Raw genomic sequence first — 14,483 nt, forward strand, 5'->3', positions numbered from 1 at the left:
TTCCCCAAAAGGAATTCCATGTGAACCGTGTCTCTGGAACAAGAAACACAAAGACAGCAAAAGGGGACTTTTATGCTCCTAAGAAAACCAAAGTAAAATCATCAAAATATCAAGGCCTAAAAGAAGTACCAAAACCAAGACTTGAAAGACTTGAGTTCTAGTTCTGGCCACCAGTAACACGATTCCCCAGGTCTGTGATGAAAGAAGGCTAATGAGGGCCCCTCCAGCTCGCTCGCACGCAGGCACATGCACACACGCGCGCACACACACACACATGCACACACCCCCCCCAGACAATCTGAGTTTACTAAAGAGCCTGCTACTCAGCTATGTAAGTGCTTAAGGACTGTAAGGACTATCTGTTTAAAACATACATGGCTTCCTCTAGCACAGAACATATTCTCTCAGGAATGCCTAATTATAAACTTTACAGCAAAAGCATATAAGGCTTATTGCCATTTCTGGTAAATATACATCACTAGGAAACATAAGCATCTGAAACTACACAGACATCACAGGAAAGGCTTACAAAAGTTTAAACTGTATTGAAAGAAGACACTGATTATTCTAGAAAGGAGTGAAAAAAAGGAAAAGGGCTAAAAAAGCCATCTAAACAAAGAGTCCATTGAATTCAGTGAAAGATCTCCAAATCCATCACATAAATCAATGATCCCAGACTCTCCTCTCTCCTGCTCTTCCCCACCCCCACTGCTATCTCCAAAATTACCCCCGATACGTAGACAGACACCAAAACGTCCCTCTAAAGCAGCTCTTTTCCATTACGTAAGGCTTCTGCTGCAAAACCCTCAGTGATTCGCCACAGCATAAAGCCTACATTCCAAGCCCACTTTTACGGCTTCAATCATTGGAAACTGACCTTTCCACCAATCTCATCTACTCCCGCAAATGAAATCGCCATTCCGGCCAAACTGGTCTCCTCATCCTACTCAGACCCAGCTGTTTCCAATCTGACCAGGTTCTACTCCTTCCTTGAAATACCAAAGAATTCCCAAACTTCCACTCTAACTTGCAACATGCTCTTGTTTCTGTCCAAGTTAGAAAACCTGTCACTGAATCCTCTGAATCTTTTAACCTGTGTGTCTATGTACCCTTTGTTTCTTCAAGAACTAGGCACAATGCGTACAGGAGTTCAAATGCATTTCCTAGATTGACCTGAACTTTAACCACAGGACAGTAACCTCAGGGACAAGGGCCTCCGCTTGGATTCCTCTCTGTGTCTCCAGCCCGATACTCAAGCTGTAGATGAGAAGTACTTGTTGATTGGCTACATAACTAAAGTCAGGAGTAAACATTCAGGCCCTACAGAACCCAACTCCAACTTCTTTAATCATCTGTGGATTATTCAAAGCCTCAATACATTCTTCACAGAAGTAACAATTTGGTCGTCAGCTTTGTATTTAGAAACGTATTGGCAATAGGGGTGTTTTCATAATTTTCAGAGATTACGCGTTCACAAATGACCAAACCATTTAAAAAAAAAAAGCAAAAACAAAGTTACATAAACCCTACAAGTATTCAGTGAATGCAGGAGGCATCACACAGGGCAATTAAAAGCAGAAACCCCTTAAAGGCACAATTCTGAAAATGCCATTTTTGCAAAACAAAGCCTAAAGTGTCAGAAAACACAATCAGTCTGAGCTAGTTGACTGTTCCCCTTTCCGTACCTCCTCCCTCTGTCTCAGGTCTCTCCTCAACCTCTTCACTCAGATGTTCTAGAAAAGCTCAACTGATTATGCCAATGATTGACCTCGACTGTAATTTCTAATTACCTAATCAAGTCACTGCTGAACACTGCAGAATCTTACTGATGCCTCTTAGAAGTAGAACAAGAGAAACAGAACACAAAAGTGACCTGCCTCATTTTCTTGCAGCCAGGCCCTAACAGTGAAGCGACTTACACTCAGGTGTCCTAACTTACATCCTGCGATCTTAGTCTTGATATGAACTCCATGTGAACTTTATGGGGCAAGCTGGACAAAGGCCAGGTCCCTCCTAACTTGCCAAAGGCATGTGAGCTAACGCTGTGTTCCTGTCCTTCTCTGGAAAAGGAGAAAAAAGAAACTTTGGTTGATCTCTAGAGCATAAGCATAAGTTATGGTTCTTACAGTAAAGGATAAGAATCAAAAGGAGTAGGGAGTCAATTCACAAATGCCAGAAAGTCTACATTCTGGAGAGAAGGGCTGACAGCTGGGCCCCCAGATGCACTGGCTGCTGCTGGAACACAGGCGTGTGTCCTGTTGGCAGAAGAGCGAATATGCAGTCACATAAATAGCTTTCTGCCAGTGGCCAAACTGGCTTTGCCATCTGCCTCTCTCCACACCAAAGCCTCCCTCCTCATACCCCTCGAGCCAGAGGGAGCTGCTAGAGCCAGTGAGAAAGAACACTCCCCCAGCCAGCGACACTAGTTAAGACCAAGCTACAAAAGGAAAGAGTCCTTCTCCTCATGTCCACTGCACACACACACACACATACATCCCACGTCCTTTTCGTCTCCTCCTCTCTCCGTTTACACCTACATATTTACAGCCCCTCCCCACCCTCATCCCAACACACACACAATGCCAAGACACTGGAGAGCCACCAACCCAATAGCCCACCAGCCACATGTTCCAAAGTGATTCCCAATCCTCATTCTACAACACCAAAGAGGTCACAGAACCAAAATGAACCCTGGTCATCACCCAGAGAAGTTGAGTGACTTGCTTCTAAAATTAGAGATGGCTCACTCACTGAATTCTTCCCATGAAATCATATTTCTTTCAACTCATTCATTCATTGAATTTGCACTGTTCCCGGCTCTGGGCCGGGTACCTGAGACAATTCAGTCAGTAGGTTTCCATCTTCCTTAATGCAAAATGGGGAATGGGGGGGGGGGGGGGGGCGGGGCGCGGTGACATGGGATATATTTCCCAGACTGCTGCATGGATAGGTCTTTTTAAGAGGGAAAAGCCAACACTCATCCGGCATCCTCAGAATGGGGTATAGGTTACATGTGTGCTCAGGCTGCCCGGCTCCTCACTCAAGCTAACTTTTTCCTATTTCCACCTGCATCACCAACTCAGTGTTTCAGCATGCATTTCAGGCCACCTCCCGCCTAGACTCTTTTCAAACGCTATATGAGGATACATCTCTTATTTTCCTGTGGCCACTTCTGAGTTGCTCAAAAGATAGAGACGAACAGGGTTGAAAGGCATCAAGCTTGGCCGGGGTGGAATTCCCTATTTGCAGGCAGGGCTCGCCGGGGCTAGAGGGCAGGCTGTCTGCTCAGCCTCACAAGCCCCAATCTTTGAACCTCCTCGGCGCAGGAGGAGGGAAGGAACTTGCACAACGCCAGGTGGACTTTCGGGTTTCGCATAGAAAGGCGCCTGAGACGGGAGTGTCGCAGGGGATCCAAAAAAGACACAGAAAGGGTACGGCTCAAGGGACTTCTGACCAACTCAGCAGGTTTGCAAAGAATCCTCAGGCAAGTTCTTCCGAAGGATCACGAGACAAGACCCGTGAAATTGATGTGTTTCAGACGAGACAGAGCAGCTCTAGGGGGCAAGAGAACCTGCCCTCCGGCGCGTCCGGCGGAGAACGCAGGCACCGAGGGCGCCCGGCCGGAGCTGCGGGGTCTGGCGGGCGGCAAGCTTACGCGCATGGCTCCCGGCTCGGGCCGCCGCGCGGGGGCAGGGGCGGGAAAGGGACTCGCCCCCGGCTGCCCGGGGAGCCGAGGAGGAACGACCCCGGGGCCTCGCGGTGCCGGATGAATCCCCCGATCCTCCGGCTGCCGGCCCCAGGCACAGGATGGTCGGTGTCCCTCCGGCAGAGGCTCCTGCTGGCCGCGCCCCACGGCCCCGCTTACTTTTGGTCGCGGCGATGAGGTTCTTGCCGTCCTTGATGAGCTCTTTGATGAACTTGTTGGTCCTCTCCAGCTCCGCTTCGTGGGCACGGATCCTCTCCCGGAACCACGGGCTGTCGAGGTAGCAGTCGCTGAACTCCAGGGGCTGCAGCCCCATGACGGCGGCAGTCCGCGCGCACAGCCCGAGCCGGGCGCCGGGGCGAGGTGAGGGGCCGCGAGCGTAGCAAGCGCCGGAGAAGCTAGGAGCCCCGGGCGTGCGGCGAGAGCAGCGCGGACATGCCCCGAGGAGGGGAGCCGGCCCGCACGCAACAGCACAGCGGCAGCGAGCGAGAGCGCGGCGCCGGGATCCCGGCAGCCCCCGCCGAAGCTCGGGCGCCGCGGCCCCGCCCCGCCCGGCCCCGCGCCGCACGCCCTCTCGGAGGCCCGGGCCCGCCCCGCCCCGCCCCGCGCGCGCCCCTGTCTTGTTCCTCCGCCTTCCTCCTTCCTCCTCTCCCTGCCTTCCCAGAACGTCTCTTCCTTCTTTTCCTTCTCTTCCCCACGCGCAGTGGCCCCTCCTCTTCCTTCCGAGGCTTCCTTGGTGTATAATTTCGCCCTGCGGCTCACCTCCAGCCCCAGGCGCGAGCGCCTCCCCTTTTCTTTGCTTCACTGTCGGCTCCCCGATGCGGGGGAACCTGACCGGGACCAGGAAGGGGCATCTTCAGAGCATCTGTAATACTCCTCAGCAGGCGGCTTGACTCTGAGGTCTGGTTTGCTGGGTTTGACGATTTGACTTCTAGGTTTCATCCTCTCGGGACGGACCCTGAACTGTGAATGGACGCACATGAAGGGCTCTTTTTTTCCCCATTCTCGGCCCTCGTCTGAAGTAAAATGCCTGTAAATCTCCACCTTAGATTGAAAGCTTTTTAAGGGCAAGGAACATTTTCTTGCGGGGCGGGCAGCTGCTCTTACACTCTTCTGTGTAATCACACCGAACGACTTGGTGTAGGGGAGAGGGTGTCAGATCACGGTAGAGTCGTTTCTGCTGTAATCAGCAGATTAAATTTGCCAGGGTAGATTGAGTCGATCTTTATCATACCAAAAATGAGCACCTGAGAACAATTGCCAGGTTCTTTGTGGTTTTCACCAGGTGGGCGTAACGATCAAATGAGAATTTGTCAGTGCACCCTGAAAAGGGGTACTTTTCAATGTGTCCTCAAACAATTCAATATGCCCTCAAAATGTTAATAAGACGTTCTGAATGATTGAAATCCTTACCTCAAAGAAACCGATTGTTCATTAGAGTAACTTTTAATAATAGCAGCTAATAGTTTATTAGGGGGCCCCTGGTAGCTCAGTTGCTACAGAATCCGCCTGCAATGCAGGAGACCCAGGTTCGATCCTTGGGTTGGGGAGAGCCCCTGAAGAAGGAAATGGCAACCTGCTCCAGTATTCTTGCCTGGAAAATCCCATAGACAGAGGAGCCTGGCAGGCCACAGTCCATGGGGTTGCCAAGAGTCGGACACAATTTAGCAACTAAACAACAGCAACAACAGTTTATTAAGCAATTATTATCTGCCAGGCACACACCAGGAACTCTGTATACATGTTTACAAGCTCAGGAACAACATATATTTACATATATAGGTTCACTTGTGATGTTAATATCACCAAGGGACTTCAAAGTGGTTCTTTAAAAGGCACAGATTGCTAGTTGGGTAGTTGAGACTCAGCAGTTTGTTGTAGGAGTGTTACTCTCAGGAACTAGTTTAAAAAGCCTCCTACTCAATAAGCTCTTTTTGTTACAAAACACCCTGCAAGTGGCTAGCCCACAGATTAAACAGATAAACATTATTACTTTTAATGTCCATCCTCCAGAGAGTTCCAAATGTTTTACAAATAACTTTTACCCCTTGAAAATCCGGGTGCTGGCTACAATCTGCAGGGGAGCTGGAATCTACAGAAAAGAAAAGAGACAAATAAAACAGGGAAAGACAAGAATAGGAGGGATGTAAACAGTTGGCTGTTAACCAAACAGCCAAACACTGACAGGCACCGGGTCATTTGGACAAAATCCTAAACCTTTCCTCATAAAAAGGGGCTGCTGACACCTCCAAGTTAACATCTGAGTCAGCAACTCCATTCCCTCGGCATATAACCAAGAGAAATGAAAACATATGCTAACGCTAAGTCACTTGTCCACGCAAATGCTTGTTCTCGGTAACAGTGTTCATAATAGGCAAAAAGTGGGCTCAACCCAAATGTCCACCAGCTGACAAGTGGATAAATCTGTATCTATACAATGGAATGGACTTCCCTGGTGGCTCAGATGGTAAAGAATCTGCCTGCAAGGCAGGAGACCTGGGTTCCATCCCTGGGTGGGGAAGGTCCCCTGGAGAAGGGAATGGCTACCCACTCCAGTATTCTTGCCTGGAAAATTCCATGGACAGAGGAGCCTGGTGGGCTGCAGTCCACAGGGTTCCAAAGAGTTGGATTAAACGATTAACACTTTCACATACACTTTGACATACAATGAAATGGGCTTTCCAGGTGGTGCTAGTGGTAAAGAACTCTCTTGCCAATGCAGGAGGCTAAGAGCCACAGGTTCAATCCCTAGGTTGGGAAGATCCACTCCAGTATTGTTGATGGAGAAGCCCATGAACAGAGGAGCCCGGCAGGCTATGTTCCATGGGGTCGTAAAGAGTCAGACAAGGCTGAAGCGACTTAGCACGCATGCACATACAATGGAATAATTCATCTACAATAAAAAGGAGTGAAGTACTGAGGCATGCTACAACAGGATGAGCCTTGAAAACACCATGCTAAGTGAAAGAAGCCAGCCACAGAATGCAACGTGTAATATTATTCAGTATGAAGTGTCCGGATATAAATCGGGAGTGGGCTCAAGGTCTTATGGAAGGAGTCATTAAACAGTGAAGAGAAGAATCAGTAGGGGGTGGCTGCAAAATAGCAGATGGGAGCAGAGGAATCTAAGCAAGAAAGCAGCCTGTGCAAGCCCCTGGGTTGGGAGTCTGGTACATTCTGGAGACTAAAAGAGAAGATCAGGCATCAAGCTCAGTAAGTGAGAGAAACTAGCTCAAGACGATGCTGGGTGCTAGAGGGTGAGCAGGGGTCAGACCTGGCCAAGTCTCACAGGCCGTATACAGTGATGAAATTTCCACATACTGAGGTATGGGGGAATCATATTGGCTTTTACATGAATTAACTCAAATTTTATGCTAAAACAGCCTGTTTGTGGCCTATCAAACATACACTGTTCATCTGCTTGAATTTTTAAAGAAAAGGGTGCATTGACCAGAAGTGAAGAATGTCCATGTTAAACATGAAGATTCAGGAGGTTCCCCTGGCGGTCCAGTGGTTAAGACTGTGCTTCCAACTGAAGGATGCAGCCGATGATTCCTGGTCGAGAAACTAAGATCCAACATGCCTGGGCGGCACAGCGAAAAAAAAAAAAAATCAAGATTGAACGCCTCCCTTTCTGGGACGCCTGTGCTGGTACTCCTTCGATGATAAGACTCCCTTCCCAGGCCAAGGCTGCACTGACTCACTGAGTTTGTGCTGATCTGGTTTGTTTCATTTTTCTTGAGACATTGAAAGAATGTATCCCTGACTTATATGATGTTCTTTGTTCTGACAAGACATAAAACTGTGCTGAACATCATGCTTCTTTGGAGCAGTTCCTCAGGGCTATCTGAGAGGCTGTCTTCTGGGCTATAATTTTCAGTTTGGCTCAAATAAAACTCTTTTCTTTTCCTACTGTAGATCGTGTATTGATTATTTTCATCACCAATAGGATTCGGGATTATATCCTAATGCTATGGGGAGCCTATGAAGAGTTTTCAGCATGGTGGTAATGTGATCTGGTTTGGGTTTCCTCTCCGGGTGCTATGTGGGGAATGGGAATCCAGAGGGAAGGCTTTTGGAGTTGTCTGGGCAAGAAATGGTAGAGCTGTCACCCAAGTGACAGTGGAGACAGAGAGTAGTGGATCAAAAGAGGGAGATTCTGAGACTTCATAGGGCTTCCCAGGTGGCGCTTGTGGTAAAGACCTGCCTGCCAATGCAGCAGACCTAGGAGACTCAGGGTCAGGAAGATCCCCTGGGGGAGGGCATGACAACCCACTCCAGTATTCTTGCCTGGAGAATCCCAGGGACAGAGGAGCCTGGCGGGCTACAGTCCTTGCAAAGAGTTGGACACGACTGAAGTGACTAATTAGCACACAGCACACTGGGACTTGACCACAGCCTGGATATAGAAATGAGGAAGAAAGCGACAAAGACGGCCCCAGGCTCCTGGCATAAGTTAGGTGGACGGCTATGAACGCTACTGAACATCGACTGCAAAGAAAACCAGGGATAGAAGTTCATGTGGTGGTGGTAACTGGGATGGGCAAAATCAGTTTCAATTTCAGACTCATTAGGTGCCTGAGAGAGACGCAAGTACATGTGTCAGGTAGGCATTTTTATGCTTCACTCAGTGCCTGGAAGAATTAAGAATTTTATCTTTTTTTTAATTTTTTAAAAAAATTATTTATTTTGATGATGCTAGGTCTAAACTGTAACATGTGGTATCTTTAGTTGTGGTATGTGGGATCTAGTTCCCTTACCAGGGATAGAACCGAGGCGCCCTACAATGGGAGCCAAGAGTCTTAGCCACTGGGCCACCAGGGAAGTCTTTTATTTATTTATTTAACTGCCCTGTGTCTTAGTTGCCGCATGCGGGATCTTTCACTGCGGCATCTGAACTCAGTTGTGGCATGTGGGATCTAGCCTCTGCATTGGGAATGCGGAGTCTAACCACTGGACCATCAGGGAAGTCCTGAGTTAAGGATTTGAATCAATGAAAGTTGGTCAGGTTCCTCTGTCTAGATAAAACAGACGTTAACTCAGATGAAACCTTCCCTTTATGCAGGTTCCCTAGGTTCCGCTACATACAGTAGTGTCTGCCTGATGAGTCACAAAGTTGCTACCTGTAAAGTCAAATGTGGCTTCTCCTGAATCTTTGAATATGTTTCAGGCAGTGAGTCAGTTAGGTTCAAATTATAACAGAAAATCCAAAGTAACAGTGATTTAAACAATAAGAAATTTATATCTCTCTTTCATCCATGAGTAAATAATCTAACCTGATTCCATAGTCCCCAGTCTCCTAGAGTTCCTGTTGTGAAGGAGGAAGGGAAAAGATAAACTCCCCCCCACCTCCCGCAGCTGAATCAGCATCTTTTCTCAGCCTTCCTGCAGGTCTTCCACAACATTTTGCTTTTTATCTCACTGGCCAGAACGTAATCACATGACCACACTTCCCTACAAGGGAAAATGGAAAGTGTGGTCTTTTGTCCATGTACACCGCCACCCTAAATGAAATCTGAATTTTCTTACAAAGAGACAATCAATTTTGAGCCGGAACCTGGGAGCCTCTGGCTCAGGCTGACACTTTCATCAGTGAGGTACATAGATTATAGTTATGGCAAAACATAAATGATATGATGAGAAGAAACAGAATATTAATCTTTTGAGTATCTTCCAACCTGTATTAGGCTGGTTTCTCTCACAAGTATTAAAGAGGGAAAATGCCAAAATAAACAAGAAATTATTGGATCATAACACTGAAAACCTCCCTGGAGAAGTAGGGTATAGGCTTCTGAAGTTGTCACCACTCCAGCTTTATTTTTGTATGATTCTCTCAGCTTTTCCCCCTTGTTGGTGTTACCTTCAGTCTCCAGAAAGCTTCCTTCATGAGAACCAAATGGCCTCAAAGTTTCCAGATTTACCTATAAAATAGTATCCCTTCCAGTGCTAGAAAGATGCTGCCTATCGTAACTACTTCACTCTGGACATTGAACGAGTTTAGGAGCCTGCCAAGTCTCACTCACTCAAACCTGTAGGCCAAGGGGCTTGCTGGTGGTCCAGTGGTTAAGCGTCCGCCTTGCCGTGCAGGGGACAAGGGTTCCATCCCTGGTAGAGGAACTGGGATCCCACATGTCCCAGCTACGGGGTGGGGGTAGCGTGGCAGAACTAGGCGCATGCGCCACAGCTATTGCGCCTGCGCACCACAACTGGAGAGTCTGTGCACACAAGGAAAGATCCCACAGGACACAGCAAGGATCCCGTGTGCCACAGCTAAGGCCTGACAAAGCCAAAAAAATAAATGAATGTTTTAAAAAAGCAAACCTGGAGGCTTGTCCTTCAACTAACCACTGGGGCAAATGGAGTAACTCCAAGTAGCTTCAGACAACCCAGAGGCCACCCTTTGAGTTGGGGGTGGGTTAATTCACCAAGATATGAGGATAGTACACAATGAATTTTATGAACTAGTAATCTACAAAATATAACGGCAATGGTTGCCCAATAATATGAAAATGCTTAATCTATTGACATGTACCCTGAAATGTACACTTAAAAATGGCTAAAATGGTAAATTTTGTAATGTGCATTCCCCACAATAAAAAAAAAAAGAAACAATAAAGCATAATGAAGGAAAAGTGAAAGACCCCCTTCCCATACGTAACCAATGTTAGCAGTTTGGAGTGTATGTTTTCTTAAAGAGAAGTTATCACAGAATAATAGCTGTCTAAATGTGCTTGGTATTTTCATTACATCTGTATTTTTAAAAGAACTTTTTTCTTCACAGAACCCTGTTGAGAGTTCGTGAACCAGCAATGTGGCTAATGCAATTTGAGAAATTCTATTCTGAGAGCAGCACATTGCACAAGCTCTGCTGAGAGTCCAGCCAGGATCTCTGTGTGATGGTTATCCTGTGTGTCAGTTTGACTGGGCTGAGAGCTTCCCAGAGACCTGGTAAACATTACTTCTGGGTGTGTCAATACATTTGAATCAGTGGACTGAGTGAGAAAGATGGCTCTTACCAGTACAGGTGGGCATCATCCACCCACTGAGGGGCTGAACACAAAATGCAGAGGAAGGCTAAATACCCTCCTTTCCTTCTCGAGCTGAGACCGCCATCCTCCTCTGCCCTCAGACACTGATGCTCCTTGTTCTCTGGCTTCACACTTGGACTGGGGTTCACACCAAGGCTTTCCTGGATCTTCAGCCTGCAAATGGCAGATTGTGAGATTTCTTGACCTCCATAATTACTGCATGAGCCAATTCCTATAGTAAATCACAGCCAATCAATGCGCCTTCCTCTCCCTCTCCCTTTCTCCATATATATCTATGTCTGTACCAAGCAGTGCTCAGTCACTTCAGTCGTTTCTGACTCTTTGCAACTCTATGGACTGTAGCCCATCAGGCTCCTCTGTCCATGGGATTCTCCAGGCAAGAATACTGGACTGGGTTGCCATGCCCTCCTCGAGGGGATCTTCCCAACCCAGAAATCAAACCCATGTCTTCTGCGTCTCCTGCATTACAAGGGCATATTCTTTACCACTGAACCCCTGGGGAAGCCCATCTATACCAATACATTGATATTAATATAGTGATATCTATTGATACACAGATATTTGTTGTTTAGTTGCTAAGTCTTGTTCGACTCTGCAACCCTGTGCACTGTAACCCTCCAGGCTCCTCTGTCCATGGAGATTTTTCAGGTAAGAATACTGGGGTGGGTAGCCATTTTGTCCTCCAGGGCTCTTTCTGACCAAGGGATGGAACTGGTGACTCCTGCATTGGCAGACAGATTCTTTACTGCTGAGCCACCAGGGAAGCCTGTATATAGACATAGATATATCTTATCTTCTATTAGTTGATTATGCTTCTCTAGAGAACCCCGACTACTACATTCTGTATCTTCCAGGTTTGCAGCTGGTAAACCCATGTGGTATAGAAAAATTGTTATTCCTGCCTCTAGTAGTAACTGTCCTTCCATTATATGCTGGGAAATATGCTAGAACCAGGAAGACAACAGTGAACACAAGAACACATGCCCTCATGGAGCAGCAGTCTCCAGTCAGAGAGAAAGCATGGATCAAACAATTACAAACACAAATATAAGTACTTCATGAAAATCCTGATAAGTGCTGAGGAAGAGATGTACAGGTGTTAAACAGGGTAACTTGGCCTATCCTGAGACGGTACTGAGGAACTAACGATTGAACTGACAACTGCGGGATGAGGAGTTAATGGGTAAAAACGAAATGGCTGAGACCTGCAGAAGGAAGAAGCATCCCCAGGGAAAGGTATTCAGTCAGCAAATATTGATTTGAACTGTGGTGTTGGAGAACACTCTTGAGCATCCCTTGGACTGCAAGGAGATCCAACCAGTGAGTCCTAAAGGAAATCAACCCTGAATATTCATTGCAAGGACTGATGCTGAAGCTGAAGCGCCAATTCCTTGGCCACCTGATGTGAAGAGCCAACTCATTGGAAAAAGACCCCGATGCATTTGGAAAAAGCATCTTTCCTCATTGGAAAGACTGAGGGCAGGAGGAGAAGCGGGCGGCAGAGAATTAGATGTTGGATGGCATCGCTGACTCAGTGGGCATGAGTTTGAGCCAAACTCTGGGAGCTAGTGAAGGACAGGGAAGCCTGGGATGCTGCAGTCCATGGAGTTGTAGAGTCGGACATGACTGAGAAACTGAACAGCAACCTGGAGTGGGCACTGCGCTGTGGAGAGTCCTGCAAGGAATACTAAAGCCAGACAGCCTCCAATCTCAACATGTTTACAATCTAACGTGCTCAAGCTGACCCGCGGGTCATTACAAAAAAAAGCACCCTGCTGCTCGGCCCAGGCAGCGTGGTGGTCTGGCTGAGAAATGGATGTTCCCAGTGAAGCTGGGATGGGGGAATTGGAAATTAGTGTGTTGGCAGGGAAGGGAGAGAGATTTTCCAATTCTGTCACATGTGAGTTAAAATCCTCTGAAGAAATATGGGACAATTATCTTTTCAAGATTGGAGTTAGAAGAACCGGGCCGGCTCAGAGACCCATGTCAAGCACACAGGCAGTGCCCTCCCCAGGTGGCATGCCCTGCCCTTGTGTAATCATTGTTTCCCCTGCCCCAGCTTCTGGAGAGGCCTCTGTGGAGAAAAGGGAGCTGGGTAGGCGATCTTGCATTTGCTGATGCAATATCAGGAGGCACTCCCACTGCCCTTGGGCCCCTCAGGCAAATGCTGCCCTATTTCCCATAACGTGTGGGTTAAATGACCCAAGCCAGTGGCCTTGCCGTATCTTTTATCCAGAGAGTAATTGTTATCAAAAAAATATGTGGAAGGAAGAAGAAGAGCTCTAAAGAGTATGTTTCTCCCCACTAGCCCAAGTGACCCTGGCATGACCCAGAGAGAGCTTTCCGCAGGGTGACCTTCAACCAGGCAGTTACTCTGTCACTAGAAGCTGATCTGCCATGAATAAGGGCATATTCTCAGAGTCCATGGGCACTTCAGTAAAATAAAAAATGAGAACATATAAATACTCATGTCTTCTGATGCAATGATTCCAGACCTGGCAATTTGTCCCAAGGGGAAAAAAGATTTATTTTGGTTCCGCCATGTGGCATGCAGGATCTTAGTTCGCTGACCAGAGATTGAACCTGTGCCCCCTGCAGTGGAAGCAAAGAGTCAACCTACTGGACTGTCAGGGAAGTCTCAAAGTAACTTTTTTAGATATACACACTTAAGGCTGTTTGTTGCAGAGGAAAAGAAGAATCAATCTAATAATAGAAAATATTAAATCAGCAGATATCAGCTCAGCAGACTCACGTGTTCATGGGCTGTGATGCCACTGATATGATCACGTTTTTGCTCTTGGTAGTGGACACTGGAAGGCTGCCTTCACTCCCACTTCCCCAGAGCACTCTGATTTCCACCGGGGTGATCATTTTCCCACAAAACACAGTATCTCGGTAGAATGCGTGTGCCTACTTCATACCAGGAAACCCAAAGAGAGCTGTGGAGGCTCCTTCTGCTAATCCCTCCTCTCAGGCCTGCCACTGCCAAAGGCTGGGCACGTGACTGCCTTCAGCCAACCACACTCTCTTTCCCAGGACTTTGACTCTTGAGCCTAGGAAAACACAGACCGGCTTTACTGTCTGTCCAGCCAAGTGTGTCGAAAGAGACCTGCTGCCTGGCAGGCTACCCACATTCTTATTCCCAGGATGGTTCTTCAGTCTTCCTTTAGCACCCCACATGCTTCGCTTAAGTTGCCAAAATCAGGGTGTGTTTTCTTCGCAACCCAGGAAGAATGGTATTTACCTACATTGGCAGTAGAAGACAATGGACCTTCAGGGAAATTGTAGGGCACTTGGAATTGGTTATCTGGCTGAGCTAGAGTAGAAAACTGTTTGTTGTTTACTTGCTAAGTTGTGTCTTTTTGCAACCCCATGGACTGTAGCCTCCAAGGCTCCTCTGTCCATGGGATATTTCCAGCAAGAATACTGGAGCGGGTTGCCATTTCCTCCTCCAGGGGATCTTCCCGACATGGGGATAGAATTCTGGTCTCCTGCATTGCAGGCGAATCCTTTACTGACTGAGCCACCAGGGAAGCCCAGTTATCTATTGGAGCATCTAATTCCTGGCGCAAGGCTCCACTGTACTTTCTTGCTCTGCCTTGTCAACCACGAAGTCCTCGTATTCCAAAATGCGACGCAATGAGATGACTGGGCCTCCATGAGCCTGAACCTTGAGAGACTGTGAGAAGCGGATGCACTCATTGACTTGCATAGATTAGGTAACTTGAGTA

The 14,483-nt window shown here is 47.5% G+C and overlaps 1 protein-coding gene and 1 long non-coding RNA gene across 18 annotated transcripts in view; both read right to left on the minus strand.

The window, feature by feature from the left end:
• ARHGAP10 (Rho GTPase activating protein 10) overlaps window positions 1–5,119 on the minus strand; it is a 376,372-nt gene extending 371,253 nt beyond the window's left edge. For 12 of the 16 annotated variants that reach the window (XR_015144127.1, XM_086346457.1, XM_086346455.1 and 9 more), the window contains exon 1: window positions 3,866–4,252. Coding sequence is in view for 8 of the 16 variants with exons in the window: in XM_086346457.1 (XP_086202583.1) it covers window positions 3,866–4,019 (154 nt within the window). In the remaining 8 variants the exon portion in view is untranslated. Of the gene's footprint in view, window positions 1–877; window positions 967–3,865; window positions 4,253–4,465 lie in introns of those variants that run through there. The other 4 variants (XM_086346463.1, XM_086346459.1, XM_086346465.1 and 1 more) reach the window with 2 other exon arrangements.
• A 247-nt stretch (window positions 5,120–5,366) lies between these two features.
• LOC147355001 (uncharacterized) lies at window positions 5,367–13,721 on the minus strand. 2 transcript variants are annotated; one of them, XR_015144133.1, is made up of 3 exons: window positions 13,505–13,721; window positions 10,720–10,905; window positions 5,367–7,286 (listed from the first exon to the last, which is right to left on the minus strand). It is a non-coding gene; the product is annotated as an uncharacterized LOC147355001 (long non-coding RNA). The 2 variants fall into 2 exon arrangements; XR_015144132.1 differs by having other exon boundaries at window positions 5,367–5,795; window positions 13,505–13,719.
• Between the last annotated feature and the right edge of the window lie 762 nt (window positions 13,722–14,483).

The sequence above is a fragment of the Bos grunniens genome, chromosome 17 (assembly GCF_055505025.1).
Source record: "Bos grunniens cultivar Pamir isolate PY7600 chromosome 17, Bosgru_T2T1.0, whole genome shotgun sequence".
Taxonomy (NCBI): domain Eukaryota; kingdom Metazoa; phylum Chordata; class Mammalia; order Artiodactyla; family Bovidae; genus Bos; species Bos grunniens.